General features: G+C 41.3%; 1 protein-coding gene across 1 annotated transcript in view; it reads right to left on the bottom strand.

The window, feature by feature from the left end:
• Positions 1-25,647, bottom strand: part of cntn3b (contactin 3b) — a 98,327-nt gene that overhangs the window by 21,491 nt on the left and 51,189 nt on the right. Inside the window, exons 5-12 of the mRNA XM_034695787.1 lie at positions 25,361-25,459; positions 21,866-22,069; positions 18,411-18,513; positions 17,931-18,115; positions 10,716-10,852; positions 10,146-10,275; positions 9,462-9,612; positions 2,042-2,169 (exon numbers count right to left, since the gene is read on the bottom strand). Of these exons, the coding sequence (XP_034551678.1) occupies positions 2,042-2,169; positions 9,462-9,612; positions 10,146-10,275; positions 10,716-10,852; positions 17,931-18,115; positions 18,411-18,513; positions 21,866-22,069; positions 25,361-25,459 (1,137 nt within the window). The remainder of the gene's footprint in view (positions 1-2,041; positions 2,170-9,461; positions 9,613-10,145; positions 10,276-10,715; positions 10,853-17,930; positions 18,116-18,410; positions 18,514-21,865; positions 22,070-25,360; positions 25,460-25,647) is intronic.

The following is a 25,647-nucleotide window of genomic DNA, read 5'->3' as shown; positions in this document are numbered from 1 at the left end:
CATTAAGGGGCCTAATTTACAAAAAGATTGCCTCTTACACCTAAGCAAATAAGACAAAGGACGCCATTTCATTCACAGAGTGCATGCACAGGGTTGAATGAATACCCCCCTGAACTGCAGGTCATAGTGTCTTTGTACTCCAGTGGTGTTTGCACATTTTAAATTGTGCATAGGCTGCTCAACTTTCGTTACAACAAGCTGTGAGCCGTTCTCAGCCAAAACGGAACATTCATTGATCTCGGATCGACAAATGGTATCCCAGGCATGAAATATAAACATGCTAAATTAAAGAGTTTAACAAGTGACTTACAGTCAAAAGCCAATCAGCCACGGGGCGCTGGTTTTGCTCGGTAAGAAATGTAGGTACCCTATAGGTGCGGAGGCTACAGTCCTCATCCCACTTGTCATGGTCATGTTGGGAAAAAATTGTGGAAGGAGAACCCAAGTGCAGATTTAAAATAATGGGTTTTAATAAATAAAACAACAAATGGTATAAACAAAACTTACTAAAAAGGCTAAGAAACTAAATCCAAACGAAAACACTGGAAACACAAGAAAAAAGAAACTAGGAGAGACAGACAGTGTTCCAACACAGGGCAGGGGGAGCAGAGAAACTCAATACACAGTGATTAACACAGGTGTGAACATAGGACACAGGTGAAACTAATCAGGGTATTCACAAAAGGAGATGACACACACAAGGACAGGAAGTAAAACCAAACTGGAAACACAGGGATCAAGAACTACAAAATAAAACAGGAAGCACAAGAAAATACAACAAGAGACATGGATCACTAAACACAATGGAGATAAAGGATTATATATACAGAATAAACATGTGTAGGAACCAAGGCTATAACTAAACTAAACCTCAACTCATGATAGTCACAGGATCTGTGGTTTTTGCCTGTCCAATGGTGGCTAAAAGCCCCAAAAACAATAACAATAAAATCTGTCCCAAATGAATGCATGACAGCTTTTCTTAAATGTTAAACAGCACCGGTGCAGGGACACACTATTAGTTCTGCTGCAACATTTTGGGTGAATTTAACCCTTTGCATGCGCTTAATTTGACCGGGTCTCTTTGTCTCATTTACACAGATTCATAAAATCCACACAACCCTTTTGTGGACCAGGACCTTAGTTTGTTTGTGCAATAAGTGTAACTGGTGAGGGTGTGTATTTATGATATATACTTGTGTTTACTGTAGAGCATGTAGTGTAATAAAGAACTTTGAGTGGTCAATGCCTATAAGGGTTCTATATACTGTAATGTCTCAAATGTAAGACAGGTTTTTTTCATCCTTGAGGTACACTCAGAAAACAGTGGGATCGTCAAATATTCTGGGTCTAGACCTTAAAATACAAGTGTATTGACACCAGCTGTCACTCACAACTGCAATGCCACAGGGATGAAAGATGGAGAAACACAAGACTGATGGGTACAAAGCAGGCCAATTATTCATAAAGTGAGCATAGTTATGATGCAGCCAAGAGATATGGTGTCAGAGCGTTATGCTCGAAGATGGTGTGCCCAAAAACACTGTCTTAAAATACACTGTCAGAGAAAATGTTACTGTGGGGTCATTAAAGAACAGCCCCAGCCTTAAGAAATTGACATAGAGCATGATTCCATAAAACAGACAGAAAGCATACCCATCACCAGAGGAAAGCAGAGGCTATGGTTGTTTTTTAAATTGAGGTGGATGGTGCTAATAACTAGAAAATCATTGGTTATTTTTGATGGTATTTATGGTAGATACCAGTACCACAAGTACTTCATTTACACATGTGATTGAATTTTAATTACATTTAGATGTAACATGTTAAAATAGAATGAAAACAATGTATTTGAAATGTTTAGAGACAAAATATCATGTTTTATTGAAAGTGTTCCTATTACTGTTTTTTTATTTTTTAAACAAGATATGGTGTTCAAAAAGTATTTTTCCAAAAACAGATTTTGAAAATAAGCATAGAGACATCTTACATTCAGACCGACATGGTGTGTGCAGTCCATTTCCATCTGTGTTGCACTCACCGGTGATCAGCAGCCTCCCTGTTGTGCTCGCTGTCCCAAACTGATTCCTAGCAAAACATGTGTAGCTGGCTGCATCCTGTTTGGTCACGTTGACGATCTTCAGGGTCCCATTGGGAAGCAAAGTAATCCTGAGGGAAGCAGAATACTGTTACTGTTTTTTTTTTTTTTTCTCTTGTCTGCATATATATTTCTGGTTTGTGTCATGTTTGTCACAAACTGTCAAATATTCATGCAATTTATTCTTGCAGCAAAAGAAAAGAAAGAAAACATGTTTCTTCTGTGCTTGTGACTGTGTGCATGCAACCATCACCATCCCTCTTAGAACTCTGGCCTATCTTTTATTGGCAGCTAATATCATGTTCTGTAAAAGAGGGCGTGCACACCTAGGTGGGCCAAAAATAAAAATAAAAATTAGAGAAAGTGAAAGAAAGATTACATAAGGATATACAAAGGGACAGGGAGAGAGAAGGAGAGAGAGACCTAACACACTTAGATGGAGAGGGACCATCTCACCATGATGCCAAAAAAAAAATCCGTGGGGTGATACTAATGATTAAGCAACCCTTAGTGTCCACAATCATTACTGAAGCTTGGGTCGCAGAGGGTTGCCACCGTGCTGTGTTCTATTTGTGTAAGAAGACCACCACTGGTGCAGATGATACCACTTGGGTCAGATCAGCCGAGCGGTACAGCTCGGCACCCGGGCCGCGAGAGCAGTCAGACCGAAGGACCCAACCCGCCGCGGGAGACCCAGGCCAGGGGACAAGCCAAGGACCCAGACCGGAAGCAAGCAGGTACTGCCGGAGCACCCAGGGCGACCCCCAGGTCACCCAGTAGGAGGAAAGGGGGGCGAGATCCCGCAGCCCCCCCAAGGGACACCCCCACAACACCGCCCCCACAGCCCCCCAAGACAGAGCCAAAGGAGCCACCAGGGCCGAGGGGGCCCGGCACCAGGAGCAGACAGCCAGGCAGACGGGCAGGACCAGGACCAGAGCCCACCAACCGGCGCGCCGGAGCGGGGGGAGGGCGGAGGCGGCAGGGCCAATCCCCCCTGCCCCCCCCAGACGGCCCGACCATTCCCCCCAGCCACGCCCCCCACCCACGCCCTGCGACTGATGGACCAGGCCGCGGGGGCATGGAGGGACACCCCAATGGCTGCCGTAGTAACACCCCTCCAGCCACGCACCACCCCACCCCCCCCAAGAGGACCGCGAGGGAACCCCGGGAAACCCGGCCCCGAGGGCAGCCGCGGACCAGGCCCCCACAGGGGAGGGGGCAGCAGGGGGGCGGAGGGTGACAGGGACACCAGCCACCCACCCAGCCCCGATGGACCCCCAACGAGTAGGGCCGAGCCAAACACTAAGGCCCCGCCAAACCTGATCTGTGTGTGTGTGATATGATTTGAATTTTGTTTTGTTTGTTTTTTTGTTGTATGTATGTTTGCTAGTGAGGTGGTAAGGTTGTAAGAGTATTTCTAATTATTTTCTCTTTCATTTGAATGTTCAGGGTGACCCGCCACCCCGGCTCAGTGTCGGACTAAAACTTGGCTCCATATGAGTATTTGATTATGTCATGAGTCAATGTTTAGTTTAGTCCTTGTGTTTCATGCCTTGGTTCCTCCCCGTGTTTATTCTGTATTAGTTCTCCTTTGTCTCCCTTGAGTATTTAGTGATCCATGTCTCTTGTTGTACTTTCTTGTGTTTCTTAGTCTTGTCTTGTGTTCTCTGTTCTGTAGTTCTTATCCTTGTGTTTCCAGTTTAGTTACCTTCTGCTCTTGTGTGTTTCCCACCTTTTGTGATTCCCCTTATTAGTTTCACCTGTGTCCTGTGTTCCACACCTGTGTATTTAGTTCCTCTGTTTCCCCTGTCCCGTGTTGGATTATTGTTCATCTTTCTTGTGTTTAGTTTGTATGTCTTCTCTGTGTTCTCTCTGTGTTTCTTTTCTTATGATCCCTATGTTTTATTTGGATTTATTCTTGGACGTTTTTTAGTAAGTTTTATTGGTACCTTTTGTTTATTAAAACCTTTTTGTTTTAAAATCTACTCTTGGGTCCTCCTTGAAGTCTTTCCCCCAATGTGACCGATTAAATATTGAACAACAGAATCACTGAGTGACCAAACAAATATCTAAAATGTTCTTTATGCTGTAATGGTCAGTAACATTACTCTGCCACTCTAAGGTAAGGTAGCCAACTTTCTCACTACTAAATAAGGGACAGGTGCACGGTGCCATGGTGGTGTGAGCATGATGTGTGAATTCAGCTTTTTACATCAAAAAAAACAGACAAAAGAAAAATTTAATGCAAAGGAGGAGTATAACTCACCAAATTAACTTTTTCCATGGATAGTTTTTGCTGCTCTTCACTGACTCAAGCACTCTTTTGTACTTTTGCACAGCCAGAGACAAGTCCTTACATGACAAGTCACAGTTTACAGATATTTGAAGTTCATGTTTGATCAGCTTTGTGCTGCATCTGTTTCTTGGGTCTGACCATTTAATGGCCATCAGAGAGAAAATCCTCTCCACACCTTTTTTGCAGGTGTTATTGGCACATGATCCACTGTGGTTTTATCTGATCTAGGATCTGTAGAGTGAAGTCTGCTGTATTTGCAAGAGTTAATAGTCAATTGAGGTCCCGTATGAAACAAACCAATTTAGTCCAATATACGGGATGTCCCGGCTAATACGGGACAGTTGGCAACCCTAGTCTGAGGTCATTAATAAGGGTATTTAAAGGTGACATATCATGCAAAATGGACTTTTTAATGGTTCTCTACCTGAAATATGTGTCCCTGGCATGTCTACAAACCCCCCAAGAATGAAAAAAATCCATTCTGCCCCTGTTTTGATTTCTCCACCTTTCTGTAAATGTGTGTGAAACGAGCCGTTTCAGACTTCAGTGTTTTTGTTACATAACAACAATATCCGGTCTGTCACAGAGTCAGAGCTCAGAGCTTGTTCAGCCCATAGACTGTATAAAATAATACTGAATCCCCCCTCCGTTTTTCATTACCTGCACAAATGTGTGCTAACAAGGAGCTTAGGAGGGAGGCATGCTAGTTGTAGGCTGTCTTAATGAACACAAAGGTCGGTTTTACTCCCCACGTCTGCAGATTTGAAGATCTAGTGGATGATTTTTATTTGTCATGGATAAGTGCTAGCGCTAGTTAGCATAGCTACATAGCTACATGTTCATAGCTGTAGCTGTGTACCAAGACACACGTCTACATACTGACAAATAAACAACAAGAAACACAGAATCTGTGACCAATCCTTCAGAAAGGTCCTGCTGCCTTTCTGGCAAAGGTCGGTTTTACTCCCCACGTCTGCAGATTTGAAGATCTAGTGGATGATTTTTATTTATCATGGATAAGTGCTAGCGCTAGTTAGCATAGCCACATAGCTACATGTTCATAGCTGTAGCTGTGTACCAAGACACGCGTCGACATACTGACAAATAAACAACAAGAAACACAAAATCTATGACCAATCCTTCAGAAAGGTCCTGCTACAGGCGCCTCTCCGTCAGGATCAGATTCTGGATCAGATTCAGAGGGTTGAAGTAATGTGATCTCTGAGCAGCCGTGTATGTTCAGCCAACATGTAAACATTAGATCAACGTGCTTGAGAGCCGAGACCACATCCACTTCCTGAGGGGGCGTGGTCAGAGAGAAAACAGAGTGTTCTGAGGAGGACTGAAGAAGATGATTTTTCAGGCATGTCAAAATCAGATTTCAAAGTGTTTTTTTGAGCATAAACTTTAAAGACATGTTTTGGGGACCTCTTAGACCAATATATATTGATGAAAAAAGCGTGATATTTCACCTTTAAAGCTGGGGTTGGTTGTCAGATTTAGATACACTTTTTGTTGTACTGGTTAAAATTATCTTTATGTCCCAATGGCAATCAGTACATAATGTGTTCTTAAAAAAGAGTGAAAAAAAGCTGCTATCTACAGCCAGAGTAAACCTGGGAAAACACCAGCTGATCCCTGCCATCAGGAGCCAAATGAGGAAACCAATCAATTCCTGTCCTGCTGTTCTGCCCGCATCCTGCGTGTACATTTCATGTTTGTTTGTGTTTTTAACTTTCACTATGAGAATGTTTTGGTGTTTTCTTACCGCTGAGTGAGACATGAGTTCATGTCGTGCAGAACACAAACGATGTGCTGAGGACCGGTTTTGAATCAGTCGCCATCATATGGTTGCAAATCAGCGGCGCTCGTGCATGTGAGCGGGAGCGTCGTTTTGGAGGAGCTCCAAGGGGAGGGGTTAGACGGAGTCCTGAGGAAATGCTACATTCTAATTCAAGCTAGTTTTCAGTGACTACCAACCCTAGCTTTAAACAAAGCACAAAATGCAAAAGTGTGTAATACAGTGCTTAATGAACGCAAGCTTTGCCACACACAACAGTGCACTGTAATGTTTGTAATAACCATAGACTGCTAATAAACAGCTCAATTAGTTTGAATTCTATTAAATCATCTATTGTCTCAACGTTGCATGTGATACTATCAGTCAGAAGAGAATGATGCTTTGCTTTTCACTGAAGGAAGACTTGCTTTGTGAACTGAAGCTGTAACTTACCACAGCGATCAGCAGCTGTGGCCACAACTCACAATTGTATGACAAATCAAGAAGCCGACATATACTGTATGATACTGGTCAAATGGCATGAGCTGCTTTGTTTAGTGTGTGGTTTCCTTGTGTTATAATCTGTCATTGATTTCATGTTTTATTTTCTAGAGTTACCTTGTTGTGTTTCAAGCATGATTCCTCCCTGTGTGTATTCTGTGTTAGTTATAACCTTATGTCTTCCTTTGGTTATTAGTGATCCATTATCCATGATTAGTGTGTGTGTGTGTGTGTGTGTGTGTGTGTGTGTGTGTGTGTGTGTGTGTGTGTGTGTTTCTTAGTCTAGTCTCTTGTGTGTCCTGTTTTATTTTGAAGTTCTTGATCCCTGTGCGCCTGATTTAGTTTTACTTCCTGTCCTTGCATGTTTACCTTCTTTTTGGTGAACCTGATTAGTTTCACCTGTGTCCTGTGTTCACACCTGTTGCTTGTAACCCTGTGTATTTAGTTTCTCTGTTTCCCCTCTCCTGTGTTAGATCATTCTGTCTTTTCCAGTGTTTCCCATCATCTCCAGTGCTAGCTTCTCTACACTGGCTCCCAATAAAATGTAGAATAGAATTTAAAATCCTTCTTTTAACCTACAAAGCCCTTAAAAATCAGGCACCCTTGTATCTTAAAGAGCTCATAGTGCCCTATTACCCCATCTAGAACTCTACGCTCCCAACATGCAGGCTTGCTAGTTGTACCTAAAATCTCTAAAAGTAGTATGGGAGGTAGAACCTTCAGTTATCAGGCCCCTCTCCTTTGGAATCATCTACCAGTCAGGGTCCGGGAGGCAGACACCCTCTCCACTTTTAAGAGTAGGCTTAAAACTTTCCTTTTTGATAAAGCTTATAGTTAGAGCTGGATCAGACTTGGACCAGCTTTTGTCATGCTGCTATAGGCCTAGACTGCCGGGGGAACTGGCACACTGACACACTGGGATCTTGCTCACCCTCTTCCCCCCAACCCCCTCATCACTTACTTTAACTCTGCCTGTCCCATTAAAGTTACTAACCATAGACCTTTCTGGAGTCCCTGAGCTCCATTGTCTCGTAGGTTCCTCTGAGCTGCCGTAGACGTCCTCCTGCTGTGGACGATCTGGACTCCAGCTGATACGGACGTGCTGGACTCCAGCGGCAACAGCTTCTACGACTCGTCTCATCACTATCACCTCTCTCTCTTACTCCCCTCTATCTGTCTTTCCAGACCCAACTCAGTCGAGGCATGATGGCTGTCTAACATGAGTCTGGTTCTGCCTGAGGTTTCTGCCTGTTAAAAGGAAGTTTTTCCTCACCACTGTAACTAGCTAAATACTGTGATGTGCAATGCTCATGGTGGATTAAGGTGGGGTCAGACTGAGTCTTACCCTGTCTTGGTGTTGGGTCTCTGTTCATAATTTGACATAGTGTGGTCTAGACCTCCTATGTTTGTAAAAGCGTCTTGAGATAACGTTTGTTGTGATTTGGCGCTATACGAATAAAGATTGATTGATTGATTGATTGATGTCATGCCTCCTGTGTTGTACACCCAGTGGTTCTCTCCTGTTTTCTTTGGAACATTTTCAGATTTATTGGACATTTTTGTACGTTTGGTTAGTACTTTTTACCTAGTTTTCTTTCGTTCTTAAATTCTCAATATTCTGCAAATGGGTTCTTCTTTGTCTTTACTAATCGTGAAACAAAGAGCTTTACATCCCGGGTTCTTCCGTCGACTACAGGCAAATGTAGCCCTAGCGAAAGTTCAGACTGGAAGACTATAAAAGCAATCACAGCAGTTGTTTAGCTCTCCTGTCCCTCGTTCAATAGCTCACCCACTTCCAGCTGCATGCTCCGGACACTGTCATTGGTTAATCAGCAGCGGCTGTCATCCAATAGCTCAGTGGCACGCCCTCATCGTCAACCTATCAAGTTTCTGCTGTCTTTTTAAATGCGTCTCTCTCTCTCTCCAGCTAATTCCTTCTTGCATTGATGGTGCGCACCCCTCCACCTCCCCATATCCACCTGGTCTGTGCAAGTCTTCAATTCCTAGAATTCATCAATCACCACCACCAGTGTATGGACTCTAGGGCGATTTTAAAGTGAAATTATAAAAAAGGAAACTGCTGCTGTACTCAATAAGAAATAACACAGAGAAGTAAATGGTAAATTGAAAATGGACTGTGCTGTGGAGCACATTAGTATAAACTGATACCATTAACACACTGGAAGGAGCAGCACGGGGGGCAGTTCAGGGTTAAGTGTCTTGCCCAAGGACACTTCGGCATGTGGACTGCGGGAATCAGCAGGGTTGAACCCCCGACCTGCCGATTGAGAGACTACTGACTGTACCACTGAGCCACAGCAACCCAATACATAAAATACTACACTGAGCACTGATTTACACAACATACGTCTCGTATGAGTCTCGTATCTGATGAGATATCTCTTCTTGCAAATCTGCATGAAAGGCTTTGTCTTTGCAGATTTGTTGTTTTTATTAACCGATTAATGGAGCATATTTATTTTAGACAATTAATGCAGCGGCTTCAAATGTAATTCAAAATGCATTGTTCTGTTTGAAAGGTTTATGTTTAACAGCTGCTCCATTTCCTGAGCTTTTATCTTCTTAAATATATCATGCATGCAGTGTTGATGCACCAGCTAGCATCTTCATCCCTCACACCTAAGGTCGCGAGCAGCACGTTCGATTTACCCTTGCACTTTTCTCATATTCCTTAACAACCTTTTCTTCAGCCACAAATGAAGTGAAATTCAAAGTGAAATTCCCCATACAGTTAATGTGAATAAAAGCTTGGACTATTACTCTACCTTTCGCTCCCCTGCAGGATCTCACTTCCTTTCTTCCACAGGCTAGCCGCCGGGGGTGAGGCCTCAGGCTTGCATTCAAGAGTGACTTCGGTGCCTGATAGAGCTTTTACCAAGGCCCTTAGAGGACTTTTGGAGAAGATGGGAGGTGAAGCTGCAGGGTGGGAGGAGGGGGTGTAACATGAATTTAGGTAACATGAATCTTTCGAAATTAGCAATGCACGGGCAAAGGCAATGGTTACACTCCCTAACCCCTAAATGTATGAAATCTAAAGAAAAGTTTTAATGCTTCAGGCTGTTTTCCACATTCATCATCACATTTTGTCAGCCAGCATGTATTGAATTACTTATGGACAAGTCAGATATAAGTCATCAAACCTTTGAAAATAAATCGATAACACATCTACATGAGAAAGCATGCACAATGGCAGAAACCGATGTGATGTAGTCTCCAAATCAATAAGATGAAATGACTGAGAGCAAAAGCAGACACTCCATTTGATTCAGATTTTGCTGGCAGAGCTCTCATGACATCAAATGTGTTAGCTGAATGATTTCTAAGGAGAGTTATAGTAGGTTGTTAGATTGATTGGTAGTATAGCTATAGGAAGCTGACCCTATGGTAAGAGATGATCAAACACACAAAACACAGAAGTAGTAAAAGAAGATGGAGAAATGCAATCTTACCTAACACCATTAGCTGGGCACTGGAATAAACAATGCCATGTTTGTTTTCAGCCACACACTGATACATCCCAGAATCTGACAGGTTTAATTCAGCTATAGAAAGGGCCCCGTTTTCAATTTGTACCCGGCCCTGTGGAGAGAAGAGAAACACTTCTGCATATCCATTGCAGGGCCAGTCTATTATGTCCACAAGCAGCAATTACTGGGGCATCATGAAGGGAGGAGGACAGCAGGGGAGGAGAAAAGAAACAGCCTCATGAGCCTTGTGGCATTCTCTGTATGTACAGAGTGTAATGAGGGAACGGATTAGAGGAGAAGAACTGCAAACCTGCATACATACACAGAAACAGAAAAGTTGACAACTGCACCGGCATATTTCAAATAGACTTTGGCTGTTTTCCTCTTCGCGTTGTAAAACTGAAAAAAATAATCTGATGACAGCTGGGATGGTAGTCTGAAGTTATTTTTAACTGGATGAGTTGGTCAGGGATCTTCAATGAGACAGAGACACTGGCTCCTCATAACCATGGATGCATATGGAAAGCTTTATCTTCTAATGACTCTCCATACCTCAGGTATCATCTGCTGACCATTCCTCAGCCAGCTGTAGGACGGTTTAGGCTTTCCGCTGGCTTTACACTCCCAGAGAAGACTGTCCTTGATGGAGAGAGCTGTGTCCTTCATTGTCTGGAGCCAGTGAGGTTTAGCTTTGGAAAAGTAAAGATCAGTATAAGAAAACATAAAAGGTGCATTTCGACCAGGAGTTCCGTGGTCTTTTAGACCCCAGAACTACTTTACCCGGAACTAAAAAGTTCCTGTGTATGGAGCCAAAATGATGACTTTAATGTTTGGTATTGAAAATAAAATTTGGCATTGAAAACACACCCTAAAACAAAAAAAATAAATAAAACATTGGCATTGTAACACATGTATTGAAAAAAATTGTAACGGCATCAAAACAGGTATTGGCATTGAAAAAGTTTCATTGAAGTTAAAATCACAAACATCAAATGTTATATTATTTAATTTATAGCATTTTTGTCACTTTTTTTTCAATGACAGATTTTTTTTTTTCAATGACGTTTTTCTTTTTTTTTTAATGCAGTTTTTCAATGATTGAATTTTCAGTTCCAACTTTTTGTCACCGTTTTGCCATGGAGGGGAGGGTTTGAGGGGAGGGGCCATGAGGGCGTGATTTACATTTGCATTGTTTTTCACCTGACGTCACAGACTCATGGAATGCCCCCCCTGCAGGGCAAGGAAAGGCTCACTGCTAAGGGCTACGAAAATGAAATGACTGGACTCTGCTGCCAACTACGTGTTTAAACACTTAAAAAGTCCTGAACAGTTGTTTATCAGGTATATGACAAGGAGACAAGCCCCGGTTCTGCTTCTTACAGGGAGATTTTATTGTTTTTGAAGTGGGGTTGTATGAGTTTTGTTTTGCTGATTATTATAGCCACACTAGTTTGTGATCTGCTGGTATATCTTAATTCCATAGGGTCTAAGAAGACTGTTGTTAAGTCTTGCTTGTGACAGCAAGACATTTTCTCAGTTCATTGTGTGTAAACTGTGTGCATTAGCTCACAGTGTACATATCTGCACCACCAGGTAACTGGATCTCTCCTGCTCTCCAGTTTAGCTCTGCAGTCCCTCCGCTTTGTCCTCCAGTGCATTGAATCTCCTTTTCCTCTGTAAACTCCAGTTCAGGAAGGTGTCCACGTGTCTCCGCAGTAAACGGCATGACATTGAATCACTCACTATTACGTTTGGTTGTATTTTTATGACTTTGAAGCTGCAGACCTGATCAGCTGATCAGTGCGTTGCAGGCATAGGAGCACGTCTGTGTTGTGTCCGTAAATAATGTGAAAACAAACAGGCTTTCTGGTGTCAAAGTGAAGTGCTGAATAAAATCACACGTGGAGTGTACGTACACCTAAACCGAGATGAGTGCTCAGATCAGAGTCTTTCAAAATGAGCTGAATTACATGGCAGGACTGACCCGGTCTGCAGAAACTGTAGCCCAGCCTGCTGCTGTTTCTCCTGTAGTTTCTCACCACAGGGGCCGAGCTGGCTAGTACAATTAATAGTGACATAAAACTCATACAACCCCACTTCAAAAACATTGAAATATTCCTGTAAGAATCCCATCTGAAAAATAAAACCCTGAGAGGAGGAGATGTGGATTCATTATATTCGACGCTCTGTTGTCCCTGCTGAGGGAACAAAACAATGATAAAGTCCACACGTCTTTAAACGAACATTTCATTAACGGTATATTGAAGTAAACACAGAGTATTTTAATCATTGTTTGAATCAAGTTGATGTAGTACTCCATACATCGTTGCAGTGCGTGGACTGATGTAAACAACTCCGGTGCTAACATGTTGACACCGCTAGCTAACGCTAGCTTAGTAATAACGTTCGTGTACAGTCTGACACTTTTATCCTGACAGTGTGGTGATCAAGTGTTCTTGTTTAAGTTAAAGGGGACATATCACGCTTTTTTCATCAATATATATTGGTCTAAGAGGTCCCCAAAACATGTCTTTAAAGTTTATGCTCAAAAAAAACACTTTGAAATCAGATTTTGGCATGCCTGAAAAGTCCTCTTCTTCATTCCTCATCAGAACACTCTGTTTTCCCTCTGACCACGCCCCCTCAGGAAGTGGATGTGCCTCGGCTCTCCAGCACGTTGATCTAATGTTTACATGTTGGCTGAATATACACGGCTGCTCAGAGATCACGTTACTTCAACCCTCTGAATCTGATCCAGAATCTGATCCTGACGGAGAGGCGCCTGTAGCAGGACCTTTCTGAAGGATTGGTCATAGATTTAGTGTTTCTTGTTGTTTTATTTATCAGTATGTAGACGTGTGTCTTGGTACACAGCTACGAACATGTAGCTATGTGGCTATGCTAACTAGCGCTAGCACTTATCCATGATAAATAAAAATCATCCACTATATCTTCAAATCTGCAGACGTGGGGAGTAAAACCGACCTCTGCCAGAAAGGCAGCAGGACCTTTTATGAAGGATTGGTCACAGATTCTGTGTTTCTTGTTGTTTTATTTGTCAGTATGTCGACGTGTGTCTTGGTACACAGCTAGCTACAGCTACAGCTACAAGTACAGCTACAGCTACAGCTACAGCTACGAACATATAGCTATGTAGCTATGCTAATTAGCGCTAGCACTTATCCATGACAAATAAAAATCATCCACTAGATCTTCAAATCTGCAGACGTGGGGAGTAAAACCGACCTTTGTGTTTATTAAGACAGCCTACAACTAGCATGCCTCCCTCCTAAGCTCCTTGTTAGCACACATTTGTGCAGGTAATGAAAAACTGAGGAGGGATTCAGTATTATTTTATACAGTCTATGGGCTGAACAAGCTCCGAGCTCTGACTCCGTGACAGACCGGACATTGTTGTTACGTAACAAAAACACGGAAGTCTGAAACGGCTCGTTTCACACACATTTACAGAAAGGTGGAGAAATCAAAACAGGGGCAGAATGGATTTTTTTCATTCTCGGGGGGTTTGTAGACATGCCAGGGAAACATATTTCAGGTAAAGAACCATTAAAAAGTCCATTTTGCATGATATGTCACCTTTAAGGAGAAGGTTAATATGTAGTGTCGAGGCTTGACAGTGACCTTTCAGTAAGGAAGAGACGGTTTTACACGTCTGAATGAATGGAAGCAGTCATGTCACTTTGGTCTTTTTTGCCCTCCAGGCTTCTGCGGTGGTCACGTAACTGAAAATTATGAAAATCATTTGTACTTCCACCTGCCCGGACTTCTCACTCACTATTGATAATTCCACTGTTTCAGCATCCACCCACATCCGTAACCTTGGTATCATTTTTGATCAGTCACTTAACTTTCAACAACACATTAACAATATTTCAAAAAACTCTTTCTTCCACCTCAAAAACATCGCCCGTCTCCGCCCCTCCCTTTCCTTCACTGCAGCTGAAACTCTCATCCACGCCTTCATCACCTCAAGACTCGATTACTGCAATAGCATCCTCTACGGTACACCCAACACCCTTCCTCAACAAATTACAATACATACAAAACTCAGCTGCACGCCTCCTCACTCACTCCCGCTCCAGAGACCACATCACCCCAGTCCTCCAGAACCTCCATTGGTTTCCCATCCCCTCAAGAATTCAGCACACGATCCGCCTCATCACCTACAAAGCCCTCCACAATCTAGCTCCCTCCTACCTCACCGACCTTCTGCAGCCATACAATCCCTCCCGCAACCTCCGCTCCACCAACGCCAACCTCCTCACCCCTCTCACCAAATCCAAGCACCGAACCTGGGGGGACAGGGCCTTCTCTGTCGCTGCCCCCACCCTCTGGAACTCTCTCCCCCAACACCTCAGATTCTCTCCCTCACTCACCAAATCCAAATCCGGACTCAAAACACACCTTTTTACAAAGGCTTTTAAACTATGATTGATTGTTTTTTTTCTTGTTTTGTTTTATTTTGCTGCCTTGCTCTTCTTTGCTTTTTATTTGCACTGTTTTCCTTTGCTTTTCTATTGTATAATTTTATCTTATTTTCCTGTAAAGCGCTTGGAGAATCTTTTAAAGCGCTTTTATAAATAAAATGTATTATTATTATTATTATTATTATTATTAAATCACGCCCTCATGGCCCCTCCCTTCAAACCCTCCCCTCTACGCCAAAACGGTGACAAAAAGTTGGAACTGAAAAAAGAAACATTGAAAAAAAAAACTGTATTCAAAAAAAGAAAAGCGTCATCGAAAAAATTATCTGTCATTGAAAAAAAAGTGTCATCAAATAAATATGATATGATTGTCCTTCAAAAACATTAGAATGCAAAAACATCTATAAATTAAATAATGTAACATTTGTTGTGTGTGATTTTAACTTCAATGAAACGTTTTCAATGCCAATACCTGTTTTGATGCCGTTACAATTTTTACAATACAAGTGTTTCAATGCCAATGTTTTGGCTCTATGGTCCGAACAATGGGGGTGCCCCCATTGTTGACTGCGTTTCGACCGTGGGCTGAAGTCCCGGGTAGATTGTGCAAATCAGGCCAGTGATGTATGGAGGGGGCACCAAGATCATAATAAACCAAAAGCTCCTCAAAGAGGCTTAAACTATAACTTTTCATCCTATAGCTAAGTGCTACATTCACTACTGTAGAAAACATTTACAGAGCAGCTTATGAGTTAAATGTCAGAGCAGTGAAATAATGTTTAAGCTTCATATATAGCAAGCTGTTTCTTTTTATATTGTACAGTATTTACTGAACAACATCTTGCCATAGTGTAAGACTAAAGTAAACTTTAAAGAAGGAATGTTTTTATCAACTGATTGAAAATTTCAATATTTCTTTGATTATTCATTTCTGGAATCAGATCTTAAGGACATTACTTTTTCATTTCAGAATCAATAGTCATTGGCTACGTTCACATGAGACTTTTAATTCCTCTTTAACTCCGAATTAAGATTAAATCCTCTTTAAAAAGATTTAAAATGACCATGTAAACACCTAATTCCCAATGAAAATGATAATTCCAAATTAAAGCTGCTGTGAGGAACTTTTGTTTTGTGTCAATTCTGGCGCCCCCTTGTGGACAAAGTGATACCTCTTATCTCTTGTCCTATACATGCAAAAGTAGTGTTTTCAACAAAAGCCTTATCCTGTTGTGTTCAACACTCAACTTTATCAGGCAATGTGATTATTTTCCATGAAAACAGTCAAAGAAAGGCTGTTTCTGAAGCGAGATGTCCATCATCTGGTCTGACACCTACCCCCCCAGGGCGGTTTGAGGCATTAAAAATGACAACAGAGAAGGTGTCAGTGTTGTTGTAGATGGTCTTGCTTGCTATTGAAGGTCATAAAGAGGCATCGGTATCATTTTCAGTCTGTTTCTCAGCCAGTTCAAAACTCCTCACAGGGCCTTTAAACTTAAATCCGATGTAAGTGGCTGGTTTATTCTGATTTTAAATCCGAATTGAATAATTCCTCTATCATCTATCGGTCGCTCCTCAGCTGACGAAAGTGAAGCAGTACGTTTGTGTCGAGCTGCTTTTTAACAACTATAGTCAAAATCAAAGCGAAATTTGAACTTATTGTGTGGTCTTCCATGTTGTAACAGAAAATGAAAGAAGCAGGAACTGGAGTCTGTTTTCTTCCGGTAAACGTAAATACGTCACGCCCGCCCCTGTCCAATCAGAACCCTTCCCAACCCCCAGACGTTAAGAGGAATTGAATAAAAACAATTAAACATGTTTTCCATGTAAACCTCAATTCGGAATTACTATTTCCATGTAAACACGAAGGAGAAAACTTTAATTCCGAATTATTTCATTCGGAATTATTAATTCAGAATTAAAAAACATCATGTAACCGTACCCATTGGCTACGTTCACATGAGATTTTTAATTCCGAATTAAGATTAAATCCTCTTTAAAAAGATTTAAAATGACCATGTAAACACCTAATTCCGAATGAAAATGATAATTCCGAATTAAACTTAAATCCGATGTAAGTGGCTGGTTTATTCTGATTTTAAATACAAATTGAATAATTCCTCTATCATGTATACGTTCATTCCGCTTTAAATTAATTCCGGTCGTCCTGCACATGCTCGTTCCCTTGTCCTGTCGCGATGACGCACATACTCCGCGCTGGCGGGCTCATATTTCAGGCTGAGGTAGAGCAGCCGTTGCACTAACCGGCTTTGAATCGCCACAGTCCGGTCTTCCGCCTCCCTTCTCCGGTCCTCTATCTCTCTTCTCCTCCTCAGCTGACGAAAGTGAAGCAGTACGTTTGTGTCAAGCTGCTTTTTAACAACTATAGTCAAAATCAAAGCGAAATTTGTGTGATCTTCCATGTTGTAACCGAAAATGAAAGAAGCAGGAACTGGAGTCTGTTTTCTTCCGGTAAACGTAAATACGTCACACCCGCCCCTGTCCAATCAGAACCCTTCCCAACCCCCAGACCTTAAGAGGAATTGAATAAAAACAATTAAACGTGTTTTCCATGTAAAACTCAATTCGGAATTACTATTTCCATGTAAACACCAAAGAGAAAACTTTAATTCGGAATTATTTAATTCGGAATTATTAATTCAGAATTAAAAAACATCATGTAACCGTAGCCAATCAAGATTCATTAAAGCTTTATTGCCAAGTGAGCTCGCACACACAAGGAATTTGACGTGGTGATTGGAACACTGGTACTGACAACAATACAGTAAGGACAATAAATACAGAAACCTAAAGTCTAATCTAAAAATTCTAGATTTCTATTTCAAGGGCTATGAATTAACATTTACATTAAAATGTAAATTTGTATGTTTTAATATAAATTGTAGGTTATTGGCATTGAAATGAACAACATGTTTTCAAAGCTTTTATTGTGTCTTTATACACTTTTGAAAATGCTCAAGGCTATAGTTTCCTCAAACTATCACCCAAGTGTTTTAACAGATACAGACAGAAGTCTTGCATATTTACAGTAAACTATAAGGTTTGAATATTGTGTACTCAAAATAAACAGGTTATCTAAATATCAGTCTCTTGACCGAAAAAGGTTTCAATTTCTTTGTAAGTCCAACTTTTTTTAAACAGTGCGTGTTTGGTTTAAATGCTGATATCTGATATAGACACGTACATCCTGTGGCTCCCTGCAGTCCCCGTAATCCAATTTCAGATATGTTGTAGTCCACACAAGGTTATTCTGCGTTTCTGTGTGTACTGCCACTCAATTTTGAAATGGTACACTTACCATGGAATGAAATACGACCCCGTGCAGCATTTTTGCCTCGCCTGTTCTCTGCCATGCATTCGTACATCCCTGCATCTTCTTGCTGCACGTTGGGGATTTCAAGGACCGCGTTTGAATTCTTCATTTTGACTTTGCTGGGGAAAGGGATCCCGCTGGTTCTCCTCCAGCTTATATCTGGGACAGGGCTGCAATAGATAGACAAAACGTTCCTTTGATAGCAATGGTCTGCTGCAGTGTTCACAGTTTGATTAAGAACACAAAGTGGTTGAAGCTAACACCTTGGGAATAATTGTTCCATATAAATAAAAAAGAACGTTGATTCTTTCCCCCTTGTCTTTAAATACTGCTGTCCTTGTTCCACAGTGCATTCATGATTTTGTGAATAAATATCCACATGTGCATTCTTAAATCATTTTGAGGAGCAGTTCATATTTAAGAATATACAGCTCATATCACACACATACAATGAGGCTGACTTACTTTCCCAGAGCGAAGCATTCCAGTTTTACCACCGACTCTTTTGCAGCTGGAACTGAGTCAGGGAAATGAACTTCTATTTTGGGTTCATATTCACCCATTACTCCTACAAAATGATAAAAAGAGATACATTAACATCACACATTACACATATATCATATCAAAGAGAGATCAGGAACACAGTAGGGCAGCTTCCAAAAAAAAAAAAGACAAGGATAAAACACCAGAGGGCTGATTAAACATTCAGAAAATATAACACAGAATTCTGAGAATGAACAAGACTTGGAGAGTTGCTTTGAAGAGATCTGTCGCTGGGCAATATTACTAACTTAATGAGTCAAAGACTTTTTCACAGAGTGATGATGCCCTTCATGCTTACCTTCACTACCTCAGCCTGGCAGTCAGAGCTTGTTTAGAGACCGCTGCATGTTTTCAGAGTTAAGGTCTCTTAAAGTTACAGTGTGTATGATTTAGCAGAGTTAAGCAGAACATTTAGTAGAAATGGATATAATATTCATAAGTATGTTTATGACTATGTAATTATTAGGGGTGCAACAATACGTGTATCTGTATCGAACCGTTCGATACAGTGGTCACGGTTCGGTACGCCCTATGAACCGAACGATACGCAATTTTATATTCATTGTATCAACTTCTGACGAGGCGCTCTGTGCTGAAAGTTCAGAGGATCTGCGCTCGACTCTTCAGGGCTGCATTGTCGAGCGCAGGTCCACTGAACTGCGCGCTCCTCCCTCATTCATTCAGTCCAAACTGGTCACGTTTCTTTTAACTGTGCCTCATCTGGAAATCTATATTTCACCATACGACGGTCTGCTGGGTTCATATGTTCACGTTTGTGTGTGTGAGCGCGCGCCCGAACGAGAGGGAAGCACGAGTGTCCGCTTTGGTTGCAGAGCAGAGTTGTTCCGTGGTCCTCTAGTGATGCTAGACTGGGTGATGTGGTTTTAAAGGGGACATATCAAGCTTTTTTTTCTATTTATCTACTCAGTTTTATTGATATTTTTCAGCCTTAGTTTTATTTTTCAACTCTTATCCTTATCTTTTAAATCTATTTATTTTAACTATTTTTATTTTTATTTCTTAATTTTGATGCTTTAACTTATTTTAATTGCACATATTTTATTTTGGTGTGCATTGGTCTCTATTTTATTTTATTTGTATGTTGTTCTTATATTTAATTTGTATTTTTATTAGTTTTATTATTATCATTATTATTATTATCTTCCACTAATATGTCTTGCCATTGTTTCATTTCTGCTTCTTTCTTGTTTTCAATCGCTGTAAAGCACTTTGGGTTGCATTTTATTTGTATGAAAGGTGCTATATAAATAAAGCTTGATTGATTGATTGATTGATTGATTGATTGATTGATACAGTGACCTACTGTGCTCTCATTAGTTGAAAAAGTTAAAGTGGGTGTCAGAATGATGCGGTCGCTATCCGTGGTGCTGAACTGCTTTCAATTTGTGTTGTTTTATTTATTTATTTGTGTTGTTCTCTTGGTTTGTTAGACTTCATGTCCGTTTGATTGACTTAAAAATGACATAAACTGTGTGTAAAAACTGTAGTAATGCTTGTAAGCCCCGCTGTTGCGGGCATGTTGTAAAGTTATGATAAGCTTTACAGTGACTGCAGCCATGTGTGCGTAACGCTGTGCCAGTTTGCACCTGCCATTCAAACGTGCTACATATAGACGCAAAAATACCGCTCGCTATCTGCTTCAGGTTTGATAGATCACATTGCGTGTGCTAAACGATTACATTTGCATCTCCTCCTCCCAGTATTTTGCGCGTTCTGATGATCTGCATGTATTCTGCATATTCATGAAGGCAAACACGCTAAATGAATAGCGAGTGCTATTTTGCTCATTTGACAGACGCAATCCTCGGTCCTCCCGGTTAGTAAATCTGCTTTGAGCGCGCTATCAAGTTTGCACGTGTTTTTATACACGCAAACCCTTAGTAGATCAGGCCCTAAGACATCAATGTGTGCAACATAACATGGTCCTGACCAGTGTGATAAAAGTAACAAAGCTGACAGCTGCATAAGAAGACGCTGTCCTCTTCTAGTTATCAGACAGAAGTGAAGAACAGATGAGCTGACTGTTTTTCAGACCAAGAAGGAGAAAGAGAGAAAAAGCTGAGACGACGGGGAAATCTGCAGAGGAATCTTCACTCTGATGGGGGGGACTTGGTCTGGTCTGCGGAGTCTGATGCGATAATTACAGCCCATTTAACTGGCAGCGAGTGGGGAATGGATTAGTCTGTGCTACAAACTAACGCAGTGCACGAGAGTACACCTGTTTTCACATGACAGAACTGAAGGGGAAGGAATGGAAGTTTAGCTGTTACACTCATATGAGTTAAAGGCCCTGTGAGGAGTTTTGAAATGGCTGAGAAACAGACTGAAAGTGATACTGATGCCTCTTTATGTCCTTCAATAGCAAACAAGACCATCAGCAGCAACACTGACACCTTCTCTGTTGTCATTTTTAATGCCTGAAACCGCCCTGGGGGGGTAGGTGTCAGACCAGATGATGGACATCTCGCTTCAGAAACATCCTTTATTCGACTGTTTTCATGGAAAATAATCACATTGCCTGATAAAGTTGACTGTTGAACACAACAGGATGAGGTTTTTGTTGAAAACACTACTTTTACATGTATAGGACAAGAGATAAGAGGTATCGCTTTGTCCACAAGGGGGCACCAGAACCAATACAAAACAAAAGTTCCTCACAGCAGCTTTAACATAAAAAAAACTCATGGTTATGTTTGTCAAGAACTTAATGTGTATTCATTTCTTAAATGGGCCTTTTAAAGAAAAATATAATAATCTTGCACCTGTCCTTTTTATGATATTGTTTCACAATATTTTGATGATCACAGTGTTCTTGTATCATGACAGTATCATAATGGTGAACAAAGACATCAAATACAATTAAAAAAAGCTGTTATGGTATTATGCTCTGTCATGCTAGTGTGTCTTTGGAAGAAGAAACACTACTACTGTCAATTCTAAAATAAGTGTTATTTTTTTCTCCTGTATTTATTTATTATTATGTAATTATTCATTTATTTTAGTTTTTAGTTTTTTAAAAGGAAAAGCTTGGTCATATTTCAGGTAAAAAAATCCAGGTGATGCTTTATTGCCCTGGAGATTGTTAGCTAGAATTTTGGCTGTTGTCAAACCTAAATGTCAAACACCACATCATCTTTGGAGCTCATCACTTGAAGGTCTCTAAATTCTCAGACATCTAATTAACAACAGCTCTCTCTGCTAGCAAGTGAAGCCAACATTAAGGACAACTCAACCACTGAAATGTAGAGCTGTCAGCAGCATCATTAAGTTGTCAACGGGCTGACTGAATGTTACTGGAAAGATGGACACAGCAGTGGGGTGCAGCATAAAAGTTTCTTGCAATTGAAAGCATTTACCATCACTTCTGAGAACCAGTGGTGTAGGAGAGCTGAGCACCTTTTCCTTAGTGACCGTGTTGTTAACCACACAGGTGTAGTTGCCCACATCTGAGGGCTCCACTTTCGCAATGTACAAACTCCCGGTCTCCTGAGAGATGAATCTACGACTGTCTTGTTGGACGAAGTGTGGGTACACGTTGAAGATCCAAGCAAATGTCAACTCTGGAAAAGACAGGATAACATTTCAGCTTGGAGCAGCATTGTTACTCTGCCTTACCTGGCTCTTAGCAGAATAGACTCGACACCCACAGTATTAGAAACATCTGAACCAAGAGAAACACCCCCCAACAGTGGCCTAAAAATGGAAGAATATTATATAATTGTCCCCCCTTATCTCTGTTTCCTTTGGGATAAATGCTAGTGCAAATGTTAGAGCTATCAGTGCAGAAGAAATGGGATCTAAGGAAAGGGAGCGAAACAAAATGGATTACAGTGCGCCAGTGGCCCTCCCTTGACACATGGCCTCCTTTCTCCAGGTCCCTGGGTGGCATGGTTGGCTCATGGGAGGCATGAAGTAGTGGAGGGATGGATTAAGGGGTTAACGGATTGATGGTAGGCATAATATGTTGTGATACTCCTTCACAAGCAGTAAATCTACCATAAAAAAGGGAGGCATGCCATGCCTCTGAATAACCTCATCACTTTGAGAAGCGGTCACTGCACAGATTTGAAAGGCAATGTTCTGTGCAATCTACCATTCTGAAGGTGAGAGGTTCAGCGACGGAAGGTGTATGCAGTGACCCTCATGTCCCCCCCGTCTACAAGCCTCCTCGCTTTTGAGGGAACAGAGTGTTTTAGCTGGGGGCAATGATGTAGATGTAAAGCTCCTTCTATTAGGCCAGCATGAGCCTCAAAGTCAGTCAGCCCAACCTACATTTGAACTATCTGCAATGAACAGAGACAAAACTTACAGTCAAAGGAGGAGTGATATCACCAGGGCGCTTATGAAGGAGGGAATCATGGTCAAAAGTCATTCCCATGAATTTGCATTTGCATAGACCCTGCACAACATATCAGAGTGCATTTTGTCAGAATCAATGCTGGGTTGACTGCATTTATTCTCTAAAAGTTGGTAACTTACAGTCTAAAATGTTCAGTATCTATTATCTTTTCCTTTAACCTTTGATTTCTTGGTCAAAATGTCCTGCTCTGTCTGCTTTAACTTTGCTACTTCTCTGTAACACTCAGGACTGTTCCCAGCCAGTCCGTGTTATCATGAGCATCCTTTGTCTTTCCATCTGCCATGCTTGCTATCATCATTCCCCCCCCTGAACTCTGTAACAAATCTACTTTCACCACTTCTCTGTTGTCTGAGTCTGAACTTGGGTCTGTCCTCACAGACTGTAGCAATCTGAGTGATGTGATAATGAATGTGGTTGTGGAGAGAAAAGCTTTTGCAGAGTTTATAGTCAATGAAGCGTAATGCAAACCAGAAAGGATGCCCTATAGGATGAAGATGAGGAGTGTACAAGGTTATACAGCCAATGAATGCTTTAAAATTCAAATGTGAAAAGAGAAAATGGAGGAAGATAAGATTGGAGGAGGCAAAGAGGGCAAGCAAAGAATAGCCAGCTGTCACTGCTTTACTTTTACTCACTTCTGTAAATGGGAGAACACTCAATAGCGCTGTGGTTACAGCAGTAAACTGTGTATAAGCCTCTGTCAGAGGAAAGCTGTCAAACTTTATTTCACACTCAGTAATCAGACCCATTATCCAGCAGCACAATACAATGTGTTATGAACTGTTCTCTAGTGAAGGAAATTGGTTGTTCCACTGTGCAAGCTACTGTATCAAGAGCGAGACAAGCGGAGCAGCAACCATTGTCCATGTCCTCAGTTTTCAGCACACACCCCTAGAAGTGCAGCTTAATAGGTTTTCATCTGTGGATTTTCACTTAAAGACCTTTTTTTTGCCTCTTGTAAAAAGTGCATCACTATAAAGCTATAGCATGGAGCTGGTTAGCTTATGGGAAAAAGGGAAACAGTTCAAAGAGCTCGAACTAAAGGTAACAAAATCACTCTTAAAGGTGACATATCACGCTTTTTTCATCAATATATATTGGTCTAAGAGGTCCCCAAAACATGTCTTTAAAGTTTATGCTCAAAAAAACACTTTGAAATCAGATTTTGGCATGCCTGAAAAGTCCTCTTCTTCAGTCCTCCTCAGAACACTCTGTTTTCTCTCTGACCACGCCCCCTCAGGAAGTGGACGTGCCTCTGCTGTCCAGCACGTTGATCTAATGTTTACATGTTGGCTGAATATACACGGCTGCTCAGAGATCACGTTACTTCAACCCTCTGAATCTGATCCAGAATCTGATCCTGATGGAGAGGCGCCTGTAGCAGGACCTTTCTGAAGGATTGGCCACAGATTTAGTGTTTCTTGTTGTTTTATTTATCAGTATGTCGACGTGTGTCTTGGTACACAGCTACAGCTATGAACATGTAGCTATGTGGCTATGCTAACTAGCGCTAGCACTTATCCATGACAAATAAAAAACATCCACTAGATCTTCAAATCTGCAGACGTGTGGAGTAAAACAGACCCCTGCCAGAAAGGCAGCGTGACCTTTTCTGAAGGATTGGTCACAGATTCTGTGTTTCTTGTTGTTTTATTTGTCAGTATGTAGACGTGTGTCTTGGTACACAGCTACAGCTACAACATGTAGCTATGTAGCTATGCTAACTAGCGCTAGCACTTATCCATGATAAATAAAAATCATCCACTAGATCTTCAAATCTGCAGACGTGGTGAGTAAAACCGACCTTTGTGTTTATTAAGACAGCCTACAACTAGCATGCCTCCCTCCTAAGCTCCTTGTTAGCACACATTTGTGCAGGTAATGAAAAACGGAGGGGGGATTCAGTATTATTTTATACAGTCTATGGGCTGAACAAGCTCCGAGCTCTGACTCCGTGACAGACCGGATATTGTTGTTACGTAACAAAAACACGGAAGTCTGAAACGGCTCGTTTCACACACATTTACAGAAAGGTGGAGAAATCAAAACAGGGGCAGAATGGATTTTTTTCATTCTTGGGGGGTTTGTAGACATGCCAGGGACACATATTTCAGGTAAAGAACCATTAAAAAGTCAATTTTGCATGATATGTCACCTTTAAAGGAAGATATTTGTATGTTTTGGAAAATGCCAAACTCTTTCTGTAAGACTTTAATAATTTATACAGTTTATACTTTGATTGTAAAAGAAAATAAATAGTCAATGCACTGATAGAGACATCAAGCTAGAAATGTGCTCAGTTGTATTTGTTGTTGTAAGAGGGATGATCACAGAGCATGAACAATGGAATAGGTGTGAAAAGAGTTTGGAATTAGGGAGTCCTCTTTTTCTGAAGGTTGCCATGTGAAGCAGGTGGAGGTAACTACCATAAGCACATTTATCTAACAGACAACAGGCACAGAAGGGGGTAACTAAGACAAAGCAGACTTACCTCCAGAGTGCGCTGGTGGTCCACATAACAGAACCACACCTTGGCCTTCACGGACATTTACAGCGCTCCTCACAGTTTGTGTTTTAAAGCTGTCAAGATCTGAGAACATAAAGTGAGCGAGGGAGAGTGAGCAGGTTGAACAATGAAAAAGAAAAAAACGTCATCAACAACATGGAAGATCAGTCAGATAAATATGGGCTTTCTATATATTTTCAAGGGTTCTTTAAACGAACAAGTCACGAAAATAGGTGATTTTCTTTTTTCCCCAAACATGTTCACTGTAGGCT

The sequence above is a fragment of the Notolabrus celidotus genome, chromosome 1 (genome assembly GCF_009762535.1).
Source record: "Notolabrus celidotus isolate fNotCel1 chromosome 1, fNotCel1.pri, whole genome shotgun sequence".
Taxonomy (NCBI): domain Eukaryota; kingdom Metazoa; phylum Chordata; class Actinopteri; order Labriformes; family Labridae; genus Notolabrus; species Notolabrus celidotus.
The sequence above is the reverse complement of the archived record's forward strand: the minus strand, read 5'-3'. Positions and strand labels throughout refer to the sequence as shown.